We start from the raw sequence: 11,995 nt of genomic DNA on the forward strand, positions 1-11,995 counted from the left end.
ATTAGGCTACAAGTCTGAATAAATTCAAGAAGATAGAAATTATATCAAGTATCTTTTCTAAGCACAATGGCATGAAACTAGAATCCAGTAATAGGAGAAAAATTGGAAATTCACAAAAACATGGAAATTAAATAACATACTCTTGAACAACAAATGGACAAAAAGAGATCAAAAGGAAAATCAAATGAAACAAATGAAAATGGAAACACAACATACCAAAACTTGTGGATATAGCAAAAGCAGTTCTAAGAGGGACGTTTACAGCTGTAAATGCCTATATCAAGAAAAAATAACCTCAAATAAACCTCAAGGAACTAACATTACACCTCAAGGAACTAGAAAAAGAACAAACTAAGCCCAAGGTTAGCAGAAGGCAGGAAATAATAAAAATTAGAGCAGAAATAAATGCAATAGAGAAATGGAGAATAATGAAACTAAGAGTTGGTTTGGAAAAGAAACAAAATTGACAAAACTTTAGCTGGACTAACCAAGACAAAAAGAAATTAGGACTCAAATAAAGTTATGAATGAAAGAGAAGACTACAGAAAGACAAAGACTATGGAAGCAATTATCTGCCAACAAATTGGACAACCTAGAAGAAATGGATACATTCCTAGAGACATATAACCTACAAAGATTGAGTCATGAAGAAAAAATCTGAACAAGTCAATAATATGTAACGATTTTGAATCAGTAATCAAAACCTCCCAACAAAGAAAAGCCCAGGATCAAATGGTTTCACTGGTGAATTCTAACAAACACGTAAAGAATTAATGCCCCCCCAAAAAAGAATTAATGCTGATCTTTCTCAAACTCTTCTAAAAAAATTGACGAGGGAACACTCCCAAACTCATCTTATGAGGTGAGCATTACCCTGATACCAAAGCCAGATAAGGATACTGAAAAGAAAACTACAGGCCAATATCCCTGATGAATATAGATGTAAAAATTCTCAACAAGATACTAGCAAACCAAATTCAACAGCACATTAAAAGACTTATATGCCATGATCAATTGGGATTTATCCCTGGGATGCAAAGATGATTCAACACACACAAATCAATAAATGTAATATACTACATTAATAGAATGAAAGATTAAAACTGTGGCAATTTCAGCTCTATCTTGGGAGAACCCTATATCATAAATATAATTGGGGATGTTGTCCACTTTATGTATATCAATTTCAAAATGCTGGTTTGTGTCAGGATGTGTATCTGGCTAAATGCTTCCAATCTTGTATGAAAAAGTTATAGAAAGTTTAATAAAGAGCCAAAGAGAATTACATTAGACTAGTTCACCCTCAGAAACACAAAAGTAATACGAAATATTTATTAAAAGTTTGGTTTCTAAGTTTAAAAAGTCTGGCTTTTTCAAAGAGGCCAGGAGAAGTCATGAAAGAAATCTAAGCAGGAGAAATGTGGCCAGTTTACATTTTAGAAAGATTGGTCTGCCAGCAGCCTGGACTGCAGGTTGGAGGGATATGTAAGGTAAGACCACAGCAATAGTCCAGAGAAGAAGGGGATAAATGATGGTGGACTAGAACTTAAATGGTGGGAAATGACAAAAACAGAATTAAGAACTCTTTTGGAGATGGAATTGGGGACCTCAGGCACCTTCCTAACCACTAACACCCAACTCTGGATATGGTTGACTGTCTTCCAAACTAGACTGGTCAGTCAGTATCCTCCATCCACTGATGTCTTTAGTCTGAAAGGAAAACAGGTCCCTGCGAGCCCCCCCTGACCCTGCAGACACAAGTAGGAAGATATTTTATAAAAATGCTTTATTTAATGAGTAGCAGCCCGAGTGGCAGCCCTACCTCCCCACCTAACACGTACACACACGTACACATCCTGTCCTTATATTTCCAAAAGGGAGCACATGCCAAGATGATATCCATCCCCAGCCATCTGACTCATACAGAGAACAGAGAGGAGGGGCCCATCACATACACCAAACTATCGCAACAACACTCCTTTCACTGTTTCTCTTCAGTCTAGAAGACTTGGCCTGAAATTGTTTTAAGATTTTCTGTTATTTGCAATGTTATGGAAATGTAAATTACTGACATTCACAAGGTGACAAACTGTCAAGAACAAGACTGTTTTGTTTTCCTTTTTTAATTTAGAATCTTGTTAGCAATACATTACATCCTTAATAGAAAAAAACAACCATTTACACAGTAACTCAAAAACCAACCATTTAAGAAAATAATGTAGTAATCAACTGCTACCAGGGAAAACAGGCCCGCTCATTTGATTCTACTGGCAAGTCCAGGTTTATGCAAATTTGAGAGTGTCTCTGTCCTGAATGGATAATGAAGCATTCAAGTAAAAGGTAAGGAGTTATAAGCGTGAGTTTTTGAGGGATTCTGACTCAGAAGAAGTTCTTCCAGGAGTAGCCACAGTCCTTCAGTTTACTCCAATGTTGTGAAGTTTCTGGGACAACCAGCATAGTTGCCTTTTGAGGAGTTTTGACAATTCATCAGCCTCAAGATTCAGGTCTTATAAAACATTCTTCCCACATTAAAAAAGACTTTGTCCCACAGGAATAAGTTTTTCATCGCTTCTCCAGCTTCTTGTATTTGGCTTCTGTAGGGGGGAGAGGGAGAAGAAGTTATACCTTTTTAAATTGGCTCTTACAAAGATACTTTTCAGTTAGCATTTCTAGGTAAATTCAAAAACGTCTATTACATTAAAAAATATCTATTAACTTCAGTCCTCTTAGCTGTCCAAACTGTATCCAAATTATAGGCATACCTATATGGCAACTATCATATTAGCTAAGGACAGATATTTGGATATCTGTCCAAATATAATCAATGTGCACAACTTAAGGAGTCAAATATACACACACAGAACTGAGCACCTAACATGAGTTTCCTAAGTTCTAACCCTATCAACAGTACCTGATCAGATGCTCCACCAGGGTTAAGCAGACCTACTGGCACTTGAGCCACCAGGAGCCCTACAAAGCACAGGAAATTGCCTCTCCAGGCTCTGTCCCAGGCACCCTCTGAGAGCCAGACTGGGACTTTCAAGAAGTATGTTTCACCTTTTATTTTCTTATCCCTACCCCTCACTCTAGGAAAACAATTTTGAAAGATACAGAAATTTAAAAGACCATCAAATAAACCTCAATGTTATGGATCCCCTTTTTCTTTAAAACCTTGAAAGCATCTGGCACAAGGCCTTCTAAAGTTCACAGTCACCATTTAGTAAATTTAATTGTGGACAATGAAACTGCTAACTACCACGCATGTCTCAGTCTGCTACAAACCAATCTTTTGAAGTAGTCAACTACTGTCAATGACAAAAATAAAATAATCTGTAAATTACATCTAGGCTAAAAACAACTGCATTATTTTTAATCATGGATATAAGAGCCAGAGTCAATTAGCAAGGCATCAGTACTAGTACCAGTTTCCTCCTTAAAGGAAAAGTAACCCTTCAAGAAAGCCTTGATTGACTACTCTGTTTCTTAAGACATGTATCTACGTTATTAAAGATGCTTCAGCCTGCTGAACCACAACAAAGAGCTTGAGCTTTGTAATCAATCAGACCTGGTTTGAAATACAGCTCTTCTATATACTAGCTTTGTGTCCTTAAGCAAGTTATAACCCCTTCAACCACAGTTTCCTCTTCAATAGAATGGGGATAAAAATCATGTACTTACCTCAGAGACTGAAGGATAAAAAACATAATAGACGCAAAATATTAAGAACAGTGCCTGATATATCATTAAGTACTCAGGAAATGTTATTTTATTATTGTCACTAATAAAAAGTTACTTTCAAGAGGTTTTGTGAAGATTAAAATAGATCACTGTAGGCACATCATAAATGTTAATCATCTTATTATATAAGGTCATACTGGCAGGAGGGTACTCATCAAATCAAAACAGAAATAAAAATGGTTACCCAGTTTTTTTGAATATGCATCCAACTTGTAGGCTGCCTGCTCAAGAGCTGCTACCTGCTCCTCAATTACATTGATCTGATCCAGATAAGGCTGTAGTCCAGCATCTTTAAAAACAAAGACAGACCACAGGTTTATACAACATCAACAAGGAGTGCAGAAAAAAGTGGAAGTAAGCATGCTAGTGTCTCTTCAGCTCTGCCTAAGACAGAGTGCGTGGAGTGACATGATTCTGATCACTAGCAGGCAGACGCCTTAGAAGACAGTAGCTAGCTGATCAGGTATGACGGTGACCTAAACAAAGTTAAGTCTCTCTCATCTACTGGTTTTCCTCTCTTAAATTCCTTGCTCCTCAAGCAATCTTTCCGTTACTGATTTGGTTTCTTGGGTACTCCCAGACCAAGAAGGAGAGCCCTAAAGACAGGGAACACAAGTATAAGTCAATGGGAAAATATATTCTACCAGTCTAAAGTAGCATTTTCCAATTATAGATGTTCTGGTTTTCTGTTTATAAAGTAGTCCTTTATAGGTTTCACTGTTAAATTAATTCACTGTTTTTCCAGGAACAAACGGATCAAATCAAAATTCAGAAGCAGAAATAACCATACCACCAAAGCATGCTAATCCTCACAATGGAAGAAATTCACCTTAATTTTCTAATTCACTTTTAGAAAATGAGTTCCCTGAGGACAGGGGCCATGTTCCCTTCCCTTCTCCACTGCCCCAAGCACAAAAGAACATTAAATACAAACACGTTTAATTGTAAAAAATTATTACTTACACTTCTGGTTTAAGTCCTTTAAGTTTCTACTAATGTTTATAGCAATATCTTTCATTTCAAGATACTTCAGGCTGGTTAGTTTATTCATATTTTCCAGAAGCTTATAGTCTTCACTGGTGGCTTTAAAACAAACAGAAGAAAAAAAAAAAAAACAAAACAGAAGATGTGATGCCTTTAAGATCTGTTTAGATAACTAGAATGCGGAATTAACTACCAAATGGTAGCTCAAGGCAGGACCTAGGGATTGTCAAAGAAGCAGGCCACTTTTGATCTATGACATTTATACTCAGCCTATGTACTCTAAATGTCTAAGTAGAAATTCAGGCAACAATCAGCAAACTATTTAAACCAAATAAAATCCAGAAGCTTCAGGATCTTAGTTAGAAAGGAAAATGATAAACTCATGTACCAAGAAAAGGGAGGTGAAACAGTCTTGGTACTTCTACAACATGAAAACATATAATTTGGCAGACTGCAGCATAAATACATATATATATCAAAATATATATAAAGTCAACTAGGACCTCAACACTTCTTAGTAACTCATTTATTACTTGTGATTCTGTACTCCATTTTATACGCTGGCTTCCAAACCATTTGCCTGCTTCTCACATCCTCAACTCCCTTCCCCATCCCTACTCAGAGCAAATGGCCTTTACTCCAACTTTCCCCAAAGCCAAGCCCACTTACATAAACTGCCTCAATCTTTCTGCCTCACTTCCAAACTTCTCTGTACCCCAGTGTCTTCTCAAGAGGCAGAAGCGTTCCTTTTCTCGCCACGACAGCTCCTCCTCCTGTGCGCCGATCCCAACCCTGCTACCTCTTCAGGGCCTCTCTTCAGTATCTCCTTTCCCTTGCCCTTCCAAGCTCTCTCTCCATCCTGGCGCCTTCCTCTCTATCTAGAAATATATTCCGGTTTCCTCCAGCCCCAAAGCACTCCCTCTATTGTACACCTACATCATTTGCTCAGTAAAGCAAAGGAGCTTCACTGCTAACCCTTCTGAAAGAGTAGCTTACACTCACTGCTTCCTACTCCTCACCATTCACTCATGTAAACCCTTCCAGTCTGGTCTCTGTCCCCACCACCCAGAAAAATTACAAGCTCCAAGGTCATCAGTGCTCTCCGAACCACCAAATCCATGGCCTTTTCTCAGTTATTATACTCCTGGGCCTCTCCATAACATCTGACACTACTGATCTCTCTCTCTTCATGAAACACCCATCTCCCTCGGCTGCTATAGCATTTTCTAACTGCTCTTTTTGAGTTTCTATACCAGATCTCTTCTCATCTAAGCCCCTTAACTGTCAGTTCTCAACTTTCCCTCAGCTGTGACACATGGCTGATGTTTACATGGGTGGCACATTTCCATGGGCATTCCCAGGGTTATGCTAGCTTCCTTTCAAACTCAAAAAAGTATCTGTATAGGTAAGAATGACAATCATAGGGAAATTACAATCCACTTAAAATTCATTTTGTAATAAATCATTTGGAAACCTAGGGACTTTAAGTACTGTTAATAAAAACAAATTAATTGCCCAGTACAGGCATTCCCTGAGATTTTAGTCCAGGTCCTCTTACCTACCTCTATGCTCTTCCCTGGCAGTCTCATCCTGCACAGCCTCAACTCACTCTGCTATGCAGGTTAACTTCCAAATCTGTTTCTCCTGCTCTGATCACTCTCTGAGCTCTGGATTCACATGTTGAAGTCACCTGGATGTCTTGATAACAGTCACCTGAGTGTCCCAGTAATAACTAAAATCAGCCAAGTCAAAACTGAAAATATTATTTTCACACTAAACATGGTTCCTCTTTCCAACCTGCCTATTTTGGCTGATGACATCACCCAGGCTTAAAACTGCAGACACATCTTAAGCTGCTCCCATCCCTTAACACCCACTTCAACAAGTCCTATAAACTCCACTTCTATAATGTTCTTGCATCCATGCTCCCCTCCCCATTCCTTTTACCATCACTCTGTCACAGACGGTTACTTTTCATCTGAAATATTGCTCTTCTGTGTCTCCTCCATATCCATACTCTCACTGCTATCAAATGAGTCTCTCTCAAACAAGAGTCACACACTCAAATACCCAGGAGCCAACAATATTATGTAAATGAGTGAAGCAAGCCAGGTGTTTGCATTTTAAATGCAAGATTACTCACTTCTACAAAGAAATACACTCTCCCACTTCTTGGAACCTATGATTCTCTTAGTCTTAGTCTATCATTTACTTTACCAATTTTGATAGACATTGTTACAGAAAACCATTTCTGTACCACTACTAAAAAAACAACAATAAGAACAGTAATAAATGGCAACCGACACCAGGTCTCAGTAAAAGGGAGAAAACAGGGAGTAGTTGGGGACAAACTGCACAGCGCTGGTCCATTTAAAGGAGACAATGCCCAACTCTAGCCAATTAGAGCCTTGCAAGAATGGGGGACTACTACTGCCAAATCTTTGGAATTTTTAAAGAAAAGCCAAAAAAAAAAAAATCTAGATTTTGTTGCTTGGTTTCTTTTGCTCAGAAATAAACAAACAAATAAATAAATAGGCTGTTGGAGACACAACCCCTCCTATTCTGCACCAAGCATTTTCCCATACATTCTGGTTCATAAATTTAGCTCACAGCAACTTCCTGGGGAAGTGAAACAACATAACAGCCTTTATGAAAAGTCACACTGGACCAGACTTCATTTTTTAGATCCTCCTCCACACATGAGTCATGTGTTCACCTGGAAATACACACTGGATCAAAAAATTAATCATGTCCCAAAGGGTGGGAGAGACGAGCCTAATAGATCCTTAAATCTGCAGGTCACTCCCCATTTCCCTTTAACCTCGTAAATACACCTGCTTAGCCAACAAACTGCTTGCTTATACCACCTCACTCACCAGTCATTTCCCACTTTTTGGCCAATCAGTCGCTTTACAGCCCTGTTCAAAATGCACCTCCCCCAAAGAAGCACTTCTTGATGAATTCTTTTTTGTTTTCTCAGCCTCAGTCTGCACTACGGAGGCCTGCAGGGCTGTATTAAGTATTCTTATGTGTTTCTGTACCGAATTTGTTTTTATTCAAGTACAGTTGATTTACAATGTTGTGTTAATTACTGCTGTACAGCAAAGTGATTCAGCTATACGTATATATACATTCTTTTTTCTTTACATTCTTTTCCATTATGGTTTATCATAGGCTATTGAATATAGTTCTCTGTGCTATGCTGTAGGACCTCGTTGTTTATCCTGTGTTGCTGAAAGTAATTCGTGAATTTCTCCAGGGAACGGATGGACTTCTTTCCTACTCATTCCTGACCTCCCCAAACTTCCACCAGGCATGTTTTGAGGTGTGTGGGGTTAGGGAGGGAGCCGCAGACTGACGCTGCTAAAGCACCTCACAGGCCTACCAGGGCCAAACCCCAGCTCCAGCGAGTGGTGCCTGGAACTAGCGGAATCAGCCCGGACCCCGCCTCACCCGTCAGTTCCCCAGTCAGGTAAGTTGCCATCTTGGAGAACATGTCTCGGCAGAGTTCAGCGATGTCAGCCTCAGCGGGCTCCTTTGCTTCCTCAGCGGTCTCCACTGCGGCATCATCTGGATCAAAAGAGAATGAGTAAAAAAAAAAAAAAAAAAAGAGAATGAGTAAGTGTCCCGCCCTGCCCTGGTCCTAATCCAGCCACAGACGCCTCTCCCTACATCCCTCCACCTGTCCTCATTGCATCAAATCGGCTCCATTCTCCATGTGCCGTAATTTCGAGTCCCTCACTTCGTCCCTGCCCCACCTGACACACCAACTCTGCTCCCTTGCACCGGCCTCAGCTCACACTCTACCCCGCGGCCAAACCTTCTCAGTCGCCCGGACAGGACAAACACGCGTACACACAGGCGCGCCCCTCCGACCTGCCCGCTCCCGCCAGGTGAGCCCTGGCACCTCGGACCCGTAACCCAGAGCCCCAGGCCTCCCACTGGACACTTCGTCCCCATCCACTCCGCATACCCCGAACGGGCTCCTCGCGGTGGGTCTCTGGGACACCCTCAGCCGCCGCCGCCATGCCCGGCCCCGCGCTGCTTCTGGTTCTGGGATGCCTGCGCATGCGCGCCGGGCGTGCCCCGCCCTCCCCGCCCGGAGTTCATTGCCCTGTGATTCTGCGCTTCTGGGCTAAGCCATACCGCAAGGAACGAGTGATAGCCAAGCGTAGGTACCAAGCCGAATTTGAAGCTAAAATAAGCTTCGTGAGTCGATCAGATGCCAAGAGGTCTGATGTCTGGAACAAAGGATGCGCTCAATTCTGCGGCCACTCCCTGGCGGAATCACTAGCCTAGTAAGACCTCTCTGGGATGGGTCGAGCCCAGTGCGGCCTGCTGACTAAAATGACCGGAGACAAGTTAGCCCCTCCCCAGAGAATCCTCACCCCGGCTGCTATTAGTCACTAAGACTGCTCAAGGAATCCTTGCTTTTGAAGATAGTCTCATCTAGGCTCTGGGAAACCTTCGGGCATTATCCCTGAGCCGAAATACTCTCCCTTCCTATGTCCTAGGTTAATATCGGCTCATTGGACCTTTTTTCCCAAACTTCAGTCTGGCACCTACATCTCTTGGGTTGATACAGCGTTTCTTTGTTTATTTATTTTTGGCTGTGTTGGGTCCTTGTTGCTGCACATGGGCCTTTTCTAGTTGCAGCGAGCGGGGGCTACTCATCATTATGGTGCATGGGCTTCTCATTGCTGTGGCTTCTCTTCTTGCGGAGCGTGAGCTCTAGGCTTGTGGGCTTCAGTAGTTGTGGCTCGCAGGCTCTAGAGCACAGGCTCGGTAGTTGTGGCGCACGGGCTTAGTTACTCCGTAGCATGTGGGATCTTCCAGACCAGGGCTCCAACCCGTGTCCCCTGCACTGGCAGGCGGATTCTTAACCACTGCACCACCAGGGAAGTCCCGAAACAGCCTTTCTTGAAGAAAGCTTAGACCATAGTTTTTTAGGACTGAGGATACGCTCTGGTTATCTTAATTGCATTCAGCTGTTTCACAAGACTTCTGGGTGTATAGATTGTATTTGATGGGATGGGAGAATGCAGGTGGGTGAAGGGAATGGATGAAAAAAGAAACTGGAGAGAAATGGAAGGTGCAGAATGAGGGAGGGATAAAGGTCACAGGGGCAGAGAGAGGGGATAGATATCAGGTCTCAGGATGCAGGCCTATACATCCAGAATCTTGGTGTAGGAGTTTTTTGTCTTATTCCTACTTATCCTCCATCTGCACTCTCACTGCCCACACCCAACAGCGCACACATGCACACACAAACACACATACCATAATCTCTTCACTCTAAGGACCAGGCCTCCCTAGGTCACTGTCTCCACTCCCTCCAATGGTAGTGTCCACTATTTCAAACTATTCCTATGAGTCAGAAATTTTTCTTTCAGAACTCCTGGGGCAGCCAGCTTCTTCACATTGTCACTGCCTCAACTCTACACCTCCCAGCAGGGATGAGCTTTCTCCAGCCCAGGTACAAGGATGGTTCACAGTTCTGGACTCTCTTCTTTCCCCTGCAGTCCCCGAAGCAAGTGCAAAGTCCTGGTTTTCCTAAGGGTTTTTATTGATAATCACCAGGCAAACCCACATTGTCCTATGGAAGAGAGTCAGAGTCCCCCACATTTTATCCAAATATCTCAGAATCCTGAGGTCACTTCTTTGCCAGCTTCTCCTCAGGCTCCATCTCTGTCCTGGTTTACAGCCCCCTCACTGTTCAGTGACATGTCTGGAGGTAGGCTCTTCCACTGAGTCTTCCTGGACTTCTTTTTTTTTTTTTGCGGTACGCGGGCCTCTCACTGCTGTGGCCTCTCCTGTTGCGGAGCACAGGCTCCGGATGTGCAGGCTCAGCAGCCATGGCTCACGGGCCTAGCCGCTCCGCGGCATGTGGGATCTTCCCGGACCGGGGCACGAACCTGTGTCCCCTGCATCAGCAGGCGGACTTTCAACCACTGTGCCACCAGGGAAGCCCATCTTCCTGGACTTTGCTGGGGAAGGATGGGGGAGGTCACCACTCCAACGCCTCTGCAACATTGTACTCTCCCCACGAGAGAAAGTGTCCTCTCTGGCTTCCCCTTCTCTTTCACGGGGAAACCCTATAGGGAAGACATGAACCCCATGGGTACTGGCAGTAGACCTCTAGATGCACAGAGGAAAAGGTTCACTGGCAAGTAGGAAGACATCTAGATATTGCTGTTCTCTCAGCTTCTACTTTTTTCACAAATCATGGCTATCCAGATGCTTAGGAAAGTTATTACCCTCCTTTCCTTTATTATTTTTTATTGACTTTTAAAAAAATCAACACAGCAGAGTTCAGAGCACAGGGAGTGAGAGGCCCAGCGGGAGGTATTTCACAGAGTTATACAGAGAAACGTTGGCTCAGAAGGCCAGGCACAGGGCGGGACTCAGCAGCAGCAGTGGTGGGACCCGCTGCCCTAGAAGTGGAGGGCGTGTGCTGAGGGGGCTTCTGGGGAGGTGGTGACAGAGAAGCCTGCTGTCTGATGCTTTAGGACCCCTCCCCCACCACTCTCCTGCCTTCCCTGGAGTCCCCAGGGGGCTGGAGTCACAGCTGGGGCTGCCTGCAGGTGCTCCCAAATGCCTTGTTCCCGCTGTTGGAATAAAAAGTGACAGGTCATTTGGAGGAGGAGTTTGTGTCCCACTTTTCCTTTTACCTGGATCTGTTTCTTCAACCCTAGACCCTCTCCTAGAGGCTAAGGCTGCCCTCAAGGCCAGAGCAACCAACTTCAGGTCTTCCCTCCAACCCCCACCTCCACGATTTACTGACTACTGGGAACATGTTGCCCCAGGAGCCTGAAACATTGGTCTTTCAAAAATGTTTTGCCTCAGGCTTCCCTGGTGGCACAGTGGTTAAGAATCTGCCTGCCAATGCAGGGGACACAGGTTCGAGCCCTGGTCCGGGAAGATCTCACATGCCTTGAAGCAGCTAAGCCCGTGCACCACAACTACTGAGCCTGTGCTCTAGAGCCTGCGAGCCACAACTACTGAGCCCACGTGTCACAACTACTGAAGCCTGTGCGCCTAGAGCCCGTGCTCCGCAACAAGAGAAACCACTGCAATGAGAAACCCGTGCACCGGAACAAATAGTAGCCCCCGCTCGCCGCAACTAGAGAAAGCCCGCACACAGCAATGAAGACCCAATGCAGCCAAAAACAAACAAATAAATAAATGTATTTTTTTTAAAAAATGTTTTGCCTCTACCCACTGAGTGGAAAAGATGGTAGAGTTCAACTGCGGGAGCCGAGAGGATCCAGGT

At 43.4% G+C, this 11,995-nt stretch overlaps 2 protein-coding genes across 3 annotated transcripts in view; both read right to left on the bottom strand.

Moving 5' to 3' along the window:
• Nucleotides 1–1,778: 1,778 nt before the first annotated feature.
• Nucleotides 1,779–8,888, bottom strand: BLOC1S2 (biogenesis of lysosomal organelles complex 1 subunit 2). Of its 2 annotated transcripts, none has more exons than XM_022569052.3 (5): nucleotides 8,696–8,807; nucleotides 8,176–8,292; nucleotides 4,702–4,821; nucleotides 3,923–4,027; nucleotides 1,779–2,594 (listed from the first exon to the last, which is right to left on the bottom strand). In XM_022569052.3, exons 1-5 carry the CDS (start codon nucleotides 8,790–8,792, stop codon nucleotides 2,563–2,565), a joined length of 471 nt encoding a protein of 156 aa, XP_022424760.2. In that variant the 5' UTR covers nucleotides 8,793–8,807; the 3' UTR covers nucleotides 1,779–2,562. The 2 variants fall into 2 exon arrangements, with proteins under 2 accessions (XP_022424760.2, XP_089754180.1); XM_089898054.1 differs by lacking the exon at nucleotides 8,696–8,807 and adding an exon at nucleotides 8,869–8,888 and having other exon boundaries at nucleotides 1,781–2,594.
• A 13-nt stretch (nucleotides 8,889–8,901) lies between these two features.
• The window catches only part of PKD2L1 (polycystin 2 like 1, transient receptor potential cation channel), a 36,327-nt gene continuing 33,233 nt past the window's right edge, over nucleotides 8,902–11,995 (bottom strand). Inside the window, 1 exon segment of the mRNA XM_022569054.2 lies at nucleotides 8,902–11,330. Within this exon segment, the coding sequence (XP_022424762.1) occupies nucleotides 11,157–11,330 (174 nt within the window). The 3' untranslated portion in view covers nucleotides 8,902–11,156.

The sequence above is a fragment of the Delphinapterus leucas genome, chromosome 16 (assembly GCF_059928025.1).
Source record: "Delphinapterus leucas isolate spDelLeu-1000000601 "Yukka" chromosome 16, BTC_Dleu_Yukka2, whole genome shotgun sequence".
In the NCBI taxonomy this organism is placed as follows: Eukaryota; Metazoa; Chordata; class Mammalia; order Artiodactyla; family Monodontidae; genus Delphinapterus; species Delphinapterus leucas.

Excerpts from the sequence above, each read along its gene's own strand:
- BLOC1S2 (XM_022569052.3), bottom strand. The coding sequence starts at position 8,792 with ATGCGCAGGCATCCCAGAACCAGAAGCAGCGCGGGGCCGGGCATGGCG. Across the intron at positions 4,028-4,701 it reads AAAGGACTTAAACCAGAAGT|ATGCTGGACTACAGCCTTAT; the intron begins GTAAGTAATAAT and ends TTGTTTTTAAAG. Across the intron at positions 2,595-3,922 it reads TGCATATTCAAAAAAACTGG|AAGCCAAATACAAGAAGCTG; the intron begins GTAACCATTTTT and ends TCCCCCCTACAG.